At 47.6% G+C, this 15,165-nt stretch overlaps 1 protein-coding gene across 2 annotated transcripts in view; it reads left to right on the forward strand.

Annotated features, from left to right (window-relative positions):
• Window positions 1-15,165, forward strand: part of GLI2 (GLI family zinc finger 2) — a 167,680-nt gene that overhangs the window by 118,917 nt on the left and 33,598 nt on the right. For both annotated transcript variants that reach the window (XM_049773136.1, XM_049773137.1), the window contains exon 3: window positions 13,897-14,099. In XM_049773136.1, the coding sequence (XP_049629093.1) occupies window positions 13,897-14,099 (203 nt within the window). The remainder of the gene's footprint in view (window positions 1-13,896; window positions 14,100-15,165) is intronic.

Here is a 15,165-nt window from a genome sequence, read left to right on the forward strand (position 1 = left end):
CTCTTGGATATTTCCACTTCCAAAAGCTTCTCCTGAAAAGTTGGCAGAACAGATGGGTCTGGGAATCATAGGAAGCATGCAGTTACCAGAACTGGAAAGATAACACAGTGAGTAGGGTTCTTGCCTTGCACACTGTCAACCCATGGTTGATCCCTGTACCCCATAGGATCCCCTGAACCCCTCCAGAAATAATTCTTGAGCACAGATCTAGGAATAAGATCTGAACATTGTTGGATGGCCCCAAAAGCAAACAAACAAACAAAAATGGGCAGCAATGGACATTATGACCGAGGTGATGGCTAGAAATCCAGAGCCTTGGGAGTAGACAGAGTTACTGGCAGTCAGCTGCTTCCTCTCTCCCACTCCAAAGTCCAGCTCTCTGGGGGTGGCCCCTGTCTCACTGATCAGTTTCCAGGCTCAGCAGACACTGATACTAGTTTTTAAAATGTTTTTTTTTTAAATACCAATAGTTTCTAAAGCTTGCTAAAATTCAACAGCACCCCACCTCTAAGACTTTTATCTAAACTATTCCAGAGTATGCATATTGCTTTGACAGGCATCCAGAAAAGGAAATTCCACACCCGACTTCAGTAAACCAGACGCCAGGCTCAGCATTCTTACCTACTGTAGAGCAGACTCCCTGTTTGGAACCAGCCCTCCAACAAAACCTCTGCACCATGTCTAAAGTTGGAACCCTTCATCTCATAGAAATACACTTCCTTTGCCCCCTAGAATGAAGGTCTCACTTCTACCTTCCAGCCTGTGAAGTCCCTTTTCTCTAAAACTGTGACTTTGTGGAAGATTCAACCCAGACAAGGGTAGCTCCTCTCACAGAGGCCCTATGTACCCAGACGTTACCCCATGACACTTCAAGAGGGGTATCCTGCCCAGTGCCCAGGACCTCTTGAACTAGATCAGATGTGTTTCTGGTCATATTCCCTATGAGGATCTGCTCTAAGACCTCTTATCTGCCTCAGCTCTGCGCAAGTCATCACACTGTTAGGGGAATAGTCTCCTTGGTGCTTCTCTCTTGGTCCTTGAGCATTCAGGATTCTTTGTTTGACTTTTGTTCTGAGGGGGCTGGCCATGATAAGGCGTGGGTAATTGAGTTAACCCCATTGCCTATGTGGCTAATTTAACCAATTCTATCTGGATGGACTCCTTTGTCAGTTCAACTTTATAACCTTATTTCCCTCCCAAAAGTATCAATGTCGACAAAGTCAGAAAACCTGTGCTTTGTTAAGAGCAGTGAATGCTTTATTATGGCTTTACTAGGGAGGGACAGTTGAAAGGGTGCTCAGTTCTGTCCACTGAGTTAACTGTGTGGACACTGAGTTCAGCTGGGGCTTCCCAGAAAGAACCTGGAGAGCTGCCAGATGAAATAGCTTCAAGGAGCATCCTGAGAGACAGGGAAACTATACACTGAACCTCCAAATGTACTCCGACAGGTGTCACATCAATTCTCTGGGACCTCTCATTTCCTGTGGATACTCCTCCCCAGTATATGCAGCTAACTTTTCTCCTTCATTTAGCTAATTCTAACCAGAGGCCAACTTACCCCTATCTATCTTTTTTTTGGGGGGGGGGTAGATCTTATTAAATGTTGTGGACAAAAATTACAGAATCATGACTAAGAGGCAGAATAAGGACACATCCTGGTGCTCTTCTCAACATAAGGGCAGGGATATGATAACCATTTTGGTCCCACTTGCACTCTTCCTCTGTCCTTTCAGGTACTTCCCAGTTTCAGGACCTGGATTTGATCAATGGAGTTAAGCATATGATTACTTCTTCCATAAGCCTGACACACCTACCAACAGCACACTGTTTAGTCTTGCTTTGTGTGCTGGATGTGAATGGAACTTTGCCGGCATGTTCTTCTCATTTCAGTGTTATTTCCTGAGATGTCCCTATGAATGTGTGAGGCTTCTTTCATTCCCAACGCCTGCCTTGACAGACATCTGGGTGGCAGCTGAGTTTTGTTGTTGGCACACTATGCCACACACGCTCTGGTCTGCTCAGAGGACATGGATGGTGGAGCTTCAGAATAAGTAGTATGACTGGGCATGAAGTTATGTGTCACTGATGTTTACCATGCAAGGGACCTGGCTGCTGTGGGCCTCTGCCTGGGGAGTCGGACCCCTTCCTTCCATTTGTGGATTTAAGGGCTCAGACTTCACATCTTTTGTTACCAGAGTGATGCCATCAACATTCCATATTTTGCCAAAATATGATCCTAATTTTGTTCCCAGATGATGAGCAAAATTGATTACATCCTTTCACTTGTGTTCTGGCCAACCATGTCTCCTTCCCTGGAAATGCCTACTCAGCTCTTTCACCCAGCTTCTTATGGAGTTCTCTTTTTCTCATTGATGTGGAGCCGATTTAAGCACGAAGGGTACTTATCCCGGGGTTGGTTATGTATTACAAATGTCTTCTCCCATTTTGTGCTTGATTTCCTCTCTCGCTTGAATTCAAATCTGGATGAAGACAACTTCCTGCTCTAAGGGAGCAGTAGCCATTTGTGTTTCCTCTGTGGTCTTCCTGCCCATGTTCTTCCCCACTCCAGTATCTGATCCAACCTTCAGCTAGATATTGTTTATATAATGTGACTAATATGACTTTGTTTGATTATTCTTGTCTCAGAATTCCAAGCCTGCACCATATACAGCCTCTTTTTCATAGCCCTTCCATAAGTAAGAGCCCAGCACAGGCTCAAAGACCACCTCCTCACAGGAAGTCTTCTCAGATTTCCCCTGCAGTATGGATGAATTCTTTCCCTTCTTTCCCTCTTTCTTCTCTGGCACCTTATGTGCTCTCCCTCTGTAACTGGCAGTCCCTGGCATTGTGATTTTTGTCAAGGTATTTATGTGATCTCTAGTTTGGTAGCACTAGGATTTTCTGAGTGCTAGAACTGGGGTACCTCACCTTCTAGAATCCCGTGAACAGTGCCCAGACCTAATTTGATTTGTGAAGATGTGGACTCTGAGAAGGTTTGGAGTTGATGAGACCCCAGGTTGATGACCACTTATTGCAATTACTGAGTGTGAGCCCTAGCTGATTTTTTCTTGGGCCCCCAGCTCCTCATCTAAAGCCACGAGAAGCCCACATTGAGGGAATGACTGACTGATGGAGAAAATGATGTGCGAATACATAAACAAGTCCATGAATGGGAGCACTAGAGTTTCAGCCCCTTTTAAGGATGACCATTTCTCTAATTTATACACCCATACACACACACACACACACACACACACACACACACACACACACACACACAGTGGGAACAGAACGGCCTCAATCCATAGAAACCTGCAGCTCAGTCAGGAGAACGAGCAGAGCTTCTGGGCCATTCTCTAAAGAAGTCATGGTGTCTCTCTTTCTCAAAGCCCCTTCATCTGTTTATGAAAAGGTCTTGATATCTAGGACTGTCAGAATGAATGTGTGGGAAAGTTGGTTGAACAAGCTTGTTCTTCTGTTCAGTTTCACTTACCAAGCAAACACAGCCACACAAAAGCTGCAGGAAACCAATAGCCTAGGAGAGGAGATCCAGCCCCATCCATGGAGGGGCTAACTGGAGTGGAATAGGAGGAACGCTGCTGTCCTGTTTTTGCTGCTTGTGGATAGACCTTGGGCACAGCAACCTATCTAACTCCACAGAGCTGGTGAAAGCAGACTATAGCCCTGCCCATCAGGCCTGGCTCTAACATGTCCCCTTTAAGTGTGGGGAATGCGAAGACTAGTTTCAGTGCATCCAACTCCCTTCAACAGATCAGCAAACCCAAGGCAACTGACCCAAGTGTTCCTGTGGAAGAGGATACCTGGCCCTGAGAAGTATGGCTATACTTGTAAGGAAACCGCCACCTTGTCTAAACCCCATGCACCTTCCCATGGCACCCCAGTGATGATACCATCTCAGCCGAAAGGCGGGCCCAGTGCTTGTGAGCCAGTGTCTCCAGGGCAAGAGGCATTAGCATGTCGGAGCTTCATGCAAGGCTCTGGAGAGTCATGAACCATGTAATCCAGGAAGCTATGTGAAGCCACACATAGAGCCCAGGAGCCCAAAGACCAACTCCCAGGGCCAGCAAGGTGGTGCTAGAGGTAAGGTGTCTGCCTTGCAAGCGCTAGCCAAAAGTCAGGACTGTGATTTGATACCCTGGCATCCCATATGGTCCCCCCAAGCCAGGGGCAATTTCTGAGCGCTTAGCCAGCCAAAAAACAAAACAAAACAAAACAAAACAAAACAAAAAAACCCCAAAGACCAACTCCCTCCCAGCCCCAGTCCATCCCCACCCAGTCAACCTCCTACTCCTGGAGCACCTCCTGGGATTCCTGCTTTTCTGAGAAGGAGCACAAAGGCCCCACTTTTAGAAGAGAGATGATAATTCTCATGGCTGCCCCCACTGACTTCTGCATACTGTCTCAGGGCAGATACCTATTACAGCAGTTTTTCACCTAGTGTCATACACTCAGGCTTCTTAAAATATCAGAAGTGGATTCTCTTATGCTTCCGACACTTTGCAGAGACAGATGTTGAGCTGATCTGGATCCTGGGAAGTACTCCTCTGTAGGCACCATGGAAGAGCTCTAGGTTCTGAAAGCTATCAGCTTTCCTTAGCTTGTGGCCACAGCCATCAAGCAAGTGCCCACGTGAGTATGCTGTATGCTGCTTCCTCCTCTCCTGGGTCAGGTCTCCCCCATCACTCTTACATGACACTGGCACTGGTGTTCAGGACTCATACCAATTATCCATAACCTCTTGGAAGCACCCTTCCCTTCATCACATCTGCCAAGCCCTCTTCAAATAAGGAGACACTCACAGGTTTCAGAAACTGGGATGTGAATGTGTGTTTGAGAAACAGTATCACTCTTACCTCCCTTCTACTCACTGCATTTGTGTCAAAGCTGCTAGGAGTATCCTTGACAGATGAAGCAATGGATTCAGAAAGGGGCAACACAGTGAAATGAGAGCTGAAAAGGCACTTTTGTCTGCAGTGCCTGAGCATATTCCCTGGACATTCACTCACGCATTCATTCGTACAGACACGTGTCTAGTATGTTTTATACACCGAGAGGGCACTGGGCCTGAGCCTGGGGACATGAGTGAACAAAAGTTCTGGATGCTGTCCTTGCAGTAGGGACACAGGTATTGTGCAAGCTCACTACCAGATGAAATGGATACTCTCAGAACCCAGAGGAGGGTAGGGATGAAGGAGGAACTGTCAAGGGCTAAGCTGTGAGAAATATGCATAGCCTGTGCTTGGTGCCAGAAAGGATGCTACCGAGGCAGTGATTGGTGCCAGCCCCATTGGATTGTGGTGTCTCCTGCTGCTAGGAGACCAGCCAGAAAAGCCAGACAGAAGTGAGGGTCATAGGCCCATCTTCCTCAGGGATGAATTTTATTTTTCACCCTGGTCCTGGCTGGCAAAGTGATGTTTCATAGAGACTATTCCTGCTATGGACAGTGCCACAGCCATGCCACCACCATTGTGTGTCTTAGGCTGTCTCAGACCACTCACGCTGATTTCTGTCCTCACTACCCTGCATGGGGAAGGAAGGTCTTATTGTCAGGTCCTACACTTCCTTCTGGTTCGAAAACCTGCCTTCTCATCCCATGGTTCACAGTGAGTCCAGGTGAGTCAGCATCCCTCAGTTCTGCATTTTTCTGCCTCTCCAAATAGTCACTGTGGGTGGGATGCAGAGGCCCCTCCTCTTAGTGCATAAAGGAACCCATTTGTTCCTACCCCAGCCCCTACACTAAGGTTGATCTGTGGATCATTCACCCTCTTAACTCCTCCCTTTTCTTTATCTTATCCTCCCTTCAGACCAGTGGAAGCCATGTGTCCATGCTCAGGAACTAACCTTATCTCCCTAACTCCCACAGGAAGGCCCTGTTCTCTGATGGTCTATACAGGCTCACTCAGGCCTGGCCAGATTGATGCTAAGTGACACAGGGCCATGTCATCCTCTGAGCATCTGTTCCAGCATGAGAAGAGAGCATAGGATTGGGAAGAGATAAGGGCAGGGCCCCATCTATAGGTCTGTGATATAGGAGAAAAGGAGATGGTGAGTTCTACCTTGAGAACTAGGAGCTCTAGTGTCTGTGCTGTACTAGAAGCTACTCCATCTCACTACTACCTTTCCTGAATGTGCTATTGCCCCTTCCTGAAGGCCAGACCACAAGCACCTGGGGTCATATCACACAGACCAGGACCATGGTGCATGGAAGAGTCATGATCCAGATCCAGATAGGTGTGACTTGAAGTCTAAGCTCCCTCGGCTGCAGCACTTCCCCTAGGTTGTCCTGAATTCCAGTAGAGTAGGTGTCTTACAAGGAGCCCACCCAGCTGAGTTCTCAGGGGCAGTCAGTGTGGGAGGAGATTTGCTCTGGGTGAGAAGAGATGCTGGGTAGAATGTGGCATCATAGTTTACATCTCGGCTCTGCCTTGCATAGCTCCCACTAACACCACCTCTCACAGCTGCCTTTTCTTTAAAAGGGAAATAAGAAATTAGGGGCTAGAGTGATAATACAGCAGTAGGGCATTTGCCTTGCATGTGGCCAACCCAGGAAGAACCCTGGTTCAATCCCCTGCATCCCTTATGGTCCTCTGAGCCTGCCAGGAGTAACCACTGAGCACGCTGGCTATAGCCCCCCCCCCCCCAAAAAAAAAGAAAGAATGATCAAGAGTGTGCCTCATGGGGGAGTGCATGCCTTGAGTGAGATCCTGGGTCCATTCCTGTGCTAGAAAAGGCTAAAAGAAGCAGATGAGGGGGCAGAGAGAGAGAGCATGGATATAAGGCATTTGCCTTGCATGCAGAAAGATGGTAGTTTGAATCCTGACATCCCATATGGTCCCCCAAGCCTGCTAGGAGCTATTTCTGAGTGTAGAGTCAGGAGTAACCCCTGTGCGCTGTTGGATGTGACCCAAAAACCAAAAAAATAAAATAAATAAAGAAGCAGATGAGCAAGCATGGTGTGCAGTGACTGGATGTATCGTGTGGTTGAGGTTCAGCAGATATTAATGTCCACATCAGCAGTGCCTTCCCTATGGCTGTATCCAGTTCAATGTCCACTTTCTGGCCACTCGCCCTCCTGCTCCACCTTGCTTTCCCCACCACCAATCTGGCTTAGGGGCCTGGCCCTGAGGCCTTGTGCATGAAACTAAGGGGCTGAAAAGGGAGAAAGGGGGGGGGAGGCTCTGTTAGGCCTTTCCTGGTGATGATTCCTTTGACCCCTGCCATTAGGGAGAAGGATGCAGGTAGACCAGCAGACCAGGCTAATGTTGGGAGGAAAAAACAAGCCCTGCTGCAGAACTCCACCAACCGTACCATGATACCCACACATTAACACATATATATATACACATGTCTACCATATACACACATAGAATCTATGCATACTGCAGATCTATGTGCATATATGCATCATGTGCATGTGTGTTCACATATATACCATATGTGTTTATAGGCATACACATGGATACTTATACAGCATATGTACCTGCAAGCATGCATCTATACCCATGTATATAGCATATACTTATGTATAATGTGTACACGGATGTATATTTACACACACATACACATGAGGTAGGAGCAATTAGCATCTCTCAGTTTTGGGGGGGCTACACTAGGTAGCGTGGAGGGCTTATTTCCTGTCTCTACAATTAAGCATTATTCCTAGCAGTGCTCAGGGGCAATAAGAGATGCCAATGATTGAACCTGAGTTAGATTTATGCAAGACAAATGCCCTATCTGCTATGCTGTCATTGCAGCCCCAGTTAGCATCCCTCATATCCAGAGTGCTCTATTTGTGGCTGGTCCTCAGGCAAGGAGGGCAGGCATAGCTCTGCCCCCACAGCATCTACAGTTATGGGCAAAAGTCCAGGACCTTCTCCTTCCATGCTTCTGGTGGGAGGACTGGACAAGCCCTGGGAATGACAACTAGCTTTGCCTTGCAGAATGACTCTGAGTCAGGGGTGGCTGTGTTTAGTAAGGCTTGCCTGGACTGGTCTTGATAGTTGCCTAAGACCAGAAAACCCAGCTCAACAAACAAACAAATAAGTGGATTGGTTCATGGAACTGAAAAGACCAAGAGTACAAACACTGGTGAAGTGGGATGCATATTCAGGGGCTTAACTCAGTGAACGGGTTCTAGCTTGCTTTCCTCTGATGCTCAATGTATCATCATCATTCATGGCCTCTCCCCTCCAGCCCCCAGCATCTATCTCTAAGCTTCAACCTCCTTCCTTCGCAACTGTGGAAAGACTTCACCTAAGACCCTAGCTTCTGGGCCTGGAGAGCTAGCACAGCAACGTTTGCCTTGCAAGCAGCCGATTCAGGACCAAAGGTGGTTGGTTCGAATCCCGGTGTCCCATATGGTCCCCCGTGCCTGCCAGGAGCTATTTCTGAGCAGCAGCCAGGAGTAACCCCTGAGCACCACCAGGTGTGGCCCAAAAACAAAAAACAAACAAACAAAAGACCCTAGCTTTTGTTCAGGGACACACTATCATCTTTGATTAGATGGTGATGCACTGATTTCCTGGGGTCAGGTCACATGCCCCACCAAAACCCCAACAGAACCAGGGACATCAGTTCTATAAAGATTCCACTCACAGTACTCTGTGCCCTGTACCTGCCCCACAAAGACACAACCTTCACACGCTACACACACATTCATCCACTCTAGCATAGTATATTCTACTTTCTTTATTTGAATGCACTCTCTTGAACACATATTTGTCCTACAAAATGCAGCCGAATTGCTGCCTCCTGAAAAGCTTTTCTTCACACTTGTAAATACTTAAGAGAATTTGTTCTTATTTTGGCATCTACTTACCTACCTAAATTGTGGGTCTGCCTCTCCCTCTTGGGTTGCGATCTCCCCATAGGTTCCTGGCACAGAACAAGTACTTAGAATCATTTTAACAGGAATGTGAGCAAATGTTGGAAGAAACAGCTGGTAGGATTGGGCTCAGATGACCTTAGAGCTGCACTGAAAGGGAGAAGACAGTGCCTAAGATCAGTGTCCAGGCTAAGCAGCTTGCACAGAGGCTGACGTTCCCAGCTCAGCTGATTGTTGCTTGAGAGTATGGGTGCATATGTGAGTATCTGTAATGTGGGAGAATGAAATCATCTTTTTAAATGAGCTCATGCAGGGGCCAAGAAGTTAAAGCATTCATCTTGCATGCAGTTAACTCTAGTTATATCCTGGCACCACCAGGAGTGACCCATGAGCACAGAGCCAGGTATTACTGAGCACTGCTAAATGTCACCCAAACCTTTTTACCTATTAAAATGAGCTCCCACAGCTGGGCCTTCTACCCATCCTTGATGCCACCTCATTGGGTCTCTTCATCAGTGTCAGGTTTTCAGGTCTATAGAAGTCACAGTGAGACATGGGTTCTCAGCCAACTGCATGGAGAGAGGTGGGGGAAGGAAAGCTCTGACCAGGGGTGGGCTTGAAATAGTACCTCCAATTTCCCCAACCTTTCCCGGTGAGGTTCTTCATTTTTTCCTCCATGGGTTAAATTGTGTATAGGGCATTCTTAAAAACCACCATAATTTTCAAGTCTAGAAAACTAAGGGTTATGGTAATGAGCACAATAAGAGGAGTCTGTACCGTGAAATATTGTCTAGCAGGTCTTGAGCATCCAGTTTCCTTTCCTAAAAGCAATCTAAAATTGTGAACATTATGGTATAATGATAAACAACCTATAATTGAAAACAGATTACAATAACATATTCAATGAATGAGTTCTATAACCCCTGGTGAGGTTCTATGACCAGGCTGGTTCACCAGCTGCAACAGCCCCCAACTTACACAGAACTGACTCTCACTCCACCTCTGGGGTGAAGTTAGCATCTAAGAAAGAAAAGAATCCCAGTCCCAGAAGGACCTGCCTTATAGATGGGCACTATTAGTTTGATGTCCAACCCTTGAGAAGAACCTTCATCTCCCAAATGCACTTGGAATCTGCCATTTGAGATTCATTCCTTTGGCTTTGTTTGCTTGGTCAAAACAATGTCTTGGGACCTATGTGCCCTGAGTCCTGGTCAGTGCCATTCCCTGTACTGATGGAGAGCATCCTCTCTCTCTCCTAAGAGCTGGACTAGATTTGTGTGCATGAAGACAAGAAAGTGGGATGGGACAGGGTCAAGACTGCGATCGTGCTGTGTTCTTTAGGCTGCCTGTCCCAATGACTGTGCCCACTGGATCTGCTGATGAAGAATTGCAGCCCTTAGAATAAGACTCCTGCTTCAGAATATACTCAGACCCTCCTAGTGTGGTGGTGTTTTCACTACTGACTATCTGAGGATTCATCTTTGTTGACAGTCAAATGGGCATATGGAAAGGGATTTAGGACAGAAATGAATTCAGGGACCACAGTCAGCCCTACTTAAGGACATGCCTGTAAAACTATAGTCCAGAGGTAATGTGCCTGCTAAGGCCATGGCTCAGAGATGCTGTGCAAGGGAAACATCTAGGGTGGCTTCCAGGAGGATATGTCCATGGTCATGTGCCTAGTGTGTCCATTGTCCATGGCCATGTGAGCTGATGAGCCTGTTGGCCTGGGTACAAGGTGTCCAAATCAGCCCAAGTTGACATGTCACTGAGAAGGAAAGGAAGGGAATTGCCATAATCCCATCAGGGGTCACAAGGGAAGGAATAAGCTACACTAAGGAGCAGTCCTGACCCTCCCCCTTCCAGGGCCCAAACTCCTGGAGAAAAGCTTGAATTTCTCATGTAGATCCTTGCATTCCACTCCTGCTCTACTGGGACTCTCTGTAAGTTCAGAAGCCTAGGCCTTAGGCCTTCTCTTGGCAGCCAATTAAGGGCTTTTTCTGTGCAGCCACAAGGTTTCCCTGCACACCCACCCCCTTTTGAGACTATCTAGGAACTGTTTAATGACTTCTGTGCTTGCTAACTGGGTGCACCAGGGACGAGCATCATCTGGGCTAGGCCCAGAGGAATCAACAGTCATGGACAGAGGCCACCCAGGGTGATCCTGACCTGTCTCCTGGCTGCAGAGACCCAGCCCCACTTTTCCTCTTGAGCCAATTCACACAAGATGCCTCCCTTTATGATGCTACTTCCCTTTGGCCCCTTCTTTGAGGGGCCAGTAGGATGGGGGTTTTGTTCCATCAGATAGACTGAGACTTCCCTTTGACCCCAAAGTGTTCTTTTAAATCCCCCATGGAATCTGGATCATTTTGTGGGGCTCAATTCACTGTACAAGGAAGCCTTGGTGCCAGGTGCCCTGGTTTCACCCTGCTGGGCCTCAGAATCCATCATACCTGTATGGCTGGGGCAAGACCAAATGATCTCCCAGTGGGAGCATCTCATCTGTCTTCTAGGCCAGGTCACCACTGTCCTTACAATGGACCATCTTCACCTTTCCAGAGCCATGCATCTCAAATCTGTCCCCAGATCTGTCCCCAGGACTGTCCCCTTTCTACACCCACCCCAGGTTATCCTCTCCCCATTTATGTCCTCCTAAATACCCTGTCCTGTACAGAGAGAGCAGGAATGTTCACTGCATGGTCAGCATGCCTGAGGCCTGCAGGACCAGCCCCACAAGAGAGACAAAATCAGTCTGGTTGGTTTTTTTCTTCCCTGACCCAGTATGTCCCCTCCCATTGGACCAGCTCTGAGTTACCTGCATGAGAAATGGCTGAAGACTTAGCTCTATGTCTCACCTCTGAAGGTTTCCCTCTGCTGGGCTCAGGACTTGGCACACAATTGGGCATGCATTGATATGAAAGACCTGGGTGGGTGCAGAGGTTCAGATATGCTCCCTTAAACCAGAAACCCTGCAAGGAGCAGAGAAACCTGTACCAGGAGAAAGGTCTCTGATCCAGGAGTCAGCTTTCCTTATCTTAAAGGGAAGAGAAAGTTCTTGCCCAGTCAGTGAAGGTTACAGGAAAGGGAGGAGAAGGCTCTTGCCCAGTAAGAGAGATTACAGGAAGGCACCTAAACCAGCAGTTGGCACAGATGCACACATTAGTGTGCAAGTAGCTTGGCCTGTTTCCTGGGCCTGCATGGCCATTGCCATCACATCTGCAAAAGCTAGAAAATAATAATGCAGAATATATCCATTCAGCCAGGGGGCACCGCCTCCAAGTTTGGTGAGTTTGTGAAACCCAGATGTCAAGACATCTGGCTGTCACCTGTTGGGGTCCAAGCATACTTTTCACGCAGTATTGAACATCACTAGTAATCAGCTTTGCCTTACACCCGCCGGAGGACAACTCATTCTTCTGCAGAGCAGCAGTGCCTTTAGGGCTTATGACATATAAGCACATGCCCCATGTGAAGATGCTGAGGGTCTCTTGGGCACACCTGGGGTTTGCTCTCCAAGTGTGGTTCTGATACTCTGATATCAACTCACCTCTACTGGGCCATGCCAGTGTCTCAGAAAGCCTTGGGGTGGGGGGACTTTGTTCCTCATGATGTCTCTAGGAAATACTCACCCCATTTTACAGACAAGGGAGCTGAGGCTTGAAGCAGTTATGTTTCTTGCTCAGTGGGACCAGGCTGATAGAGACATGGAATTTAATCTGGATTAGTCTCTTTTCGCACATCTTCTCAGTGCTTTATCTGGTCACAGCGAAGCCATATTTTCAGGAAAAAGCAAATGCAAACCTTGATCCATGTACTTTCCCCCAACTTTGCTGTGGTTTCATCACAAAAGGATTGACATTTTTAGTAGATGAGTTTGGCTAAAGATGCCGAGAAGTAGGGGCTGGAGAGATAGCATGGAGGTAAGGCATGCAGAAGGTTGGTGGTTCAAATCCCAGCATCCCATATGCTCCCTTCCCCACCCCCGAGCCTGCCAGGAGTAATTTCTCAGCATAGAGCCAGAAGTAACCCCTGAGTGCTGCTGGGTGTGACTGAAAAACTAAAAAAAAAAAAAAAAAAAAAAAAAAAGATGCTACCAAGAAGTAGCAAAAACACCTCCCTTATTTAAGATTGAGTACTTACCCTTCTGCAGATAGACTGGATGCCCAGCTCACACAGAAGGACCAAGCCTATTGGAACCCACTCTTCCAAAATTGTATCAATGGCTCATCCATCCCAACCCCACCCTGATGCCGGAGCTTTTCCTCCAGAGTTGGTCCATCACTGATACTCACATTTAGCATTAGCCTGTTGACACCTAAAGTCTCCACTTTCAGGGTTTATCCCAATTCCTCTTTCATTTCTGTTAGGAAGAGGAGATCTTTGCCTCTTGACCTGGACATTGGGGTTTTCTTGTCCTGTTTTTTATGCATGTGGGCCTTATCTTAAGTGAAGATTGATTTGTCACTTACATTTGGAAGAGAAGAGAGGACAGTATGCCCATAAATCTGTGCCCAGAAAAGCCAGGCCCAAGCAGACAGAATTCCATTACTGTACAGGTCAGTTGGTCTAGTTGAGAGCTCAGACTCTGCATCAACACTTCCTGTGGGGGGTGGTACTGTTCCTCTTCAGGAGTGCCAAAGGATATTATGGTAGTAACCTTGGAGAAAGTGGATTTCCAGAAGGAAGACCAGTAGCTGTTTTTCTGAAGAGGGAATGGCAGGCCAAATCAGTTTGGCCACCTCTGCTGTCCACGAAAATAAGTGGCCAGGGGACATCAGCTTGTAAATCAAAATGTTTAGGCCATAGAGATAGCAATGCATTAAGGCACTTGCGCTGCCAACACTTGACCTGGATTCTATCCCAGACACCACATATGCCCATTGGGAATGATCTCTGAGCACAGAGTCAAGAGTAAACCCTTAGCACCACCGGGTGTGGTCCAAAAACAAACAAGCAAAAGTGAAAAACAAAGGTTGTTTCTTGGAGGGGTGACCTGTGTGTGCTCCTCCAGCAGGTCAGCCCTTCTGCAATGTTCCTTTTTGTCTCTGCAGACCTCCTACCCTGAGTGGCAGCCCTGTCATCTCCGACATCTCACTGATCCGGCTCTCCCCACACCCTGCTGGCCCTGGGGAGTCACCCTTCAATGCCCACCACCCATATGTGAGCCCCCACATGGAGCATTACCTCCGTGCCATGCACAGCAGCCCCACGCTCCCCACCATCTCGGCAGCCAGGGGCCTTAGCCCTGCTGAAGGTGAGTAGGGGCTGGGGTGTTGTCTGGGGTAGAGGGCAGAGGACTAGGGGGTTGGGGGCATGGTGGGCTGCTGATTAATTGACACTGTTGCTTCCTAGCCCTCAACAGTGCTTCATTTGAGCCCAAACTATCATGCAGTGGGTAGGGCATTTGCATTTGCCTTGCACATAGCAAAGCCAAGTTCAATCCATGGCACCACATATGTTTCCTTGAACCCTGCTAGGACTGATCCTTGAACAATCAGGAGTAAGCCCTGAGTACTGCTGGGAATATCCCCCCACAATTCCCCCAAGCAAAAAACAGTGGCTTCTCCTTTTTCTTACTGGAGGGTATCCCAGAGTTTGGTGGGGGAGGTTGTCGAGATTACCTCAGTGCTGTTGTGCTGTGCATACTCAGACTACGTAGCTCAGCACCACATGCTTGCCTTGAGCACTTCTTCAGCCCATCTTAGTGTTCCAGCCTCTCATGGGGAAGTGCCTCCCATGCCACCAGCTGTGACCAAGAGCCAAAGCTGAGGTATGGATCAGGAAAGCTTGGGCTGGAGTCCAGCCTCCAAGCGTACGGAAGTGCTCCCTGAAGCCTTGGGTTCACTGTCCTTATTGTGAGGGTTGTATTTGTTCTGCTCTTTGCTAAGAGAAACCAAGCAAGGTGAAAAGAGACAGCTCTGAGGTCTAAAAACAGTCAGGCCTGGAGGTAACCTAATCCTCAAACCTGTGGATGTGGCTTCATTTGCTGCATTTGGAGAAAGGACCTTCTTTGCGTGTGTGACTGAGGAATTTTGAAATGTGGTGATCCTGTTGCAGGAACTACATGGGCCTGACACACATGCCAAATGTCCCTCTAAGTGACACAAGATGAGTACATACATAGAGATGGAAGTGATATGTTTGCAAGCTCGGGAATCTAACAATCCATCTGCTACAAACTGGGAAAGGCAACTAAGAGATTCAGAGTGTGTCCTGCTAACATGTAGATTTCCAACTTCTGGCCTCTAGACTGCCGGAAAATAAAAATAAACTTCTGGTTTTTATCAGCCTTTTGCACAAGCCAATGCTAACTTGGTACA

The sequence above is a fragment of the Suncus etruscus genome, chromosome 5 (assembly GCF_024139225.1).
Source record: "Suncus etruscus isolate mSunEtr1 chromosome 5, mSunEtr1.pri.cur, whole genome shotgun sequence".
Lineage (NCBI taxonomy): Eukaryota > Metazoa > Chordata > Mammalia > Eulipotyphla > Soricidae > Suncus > Suncus etruscus.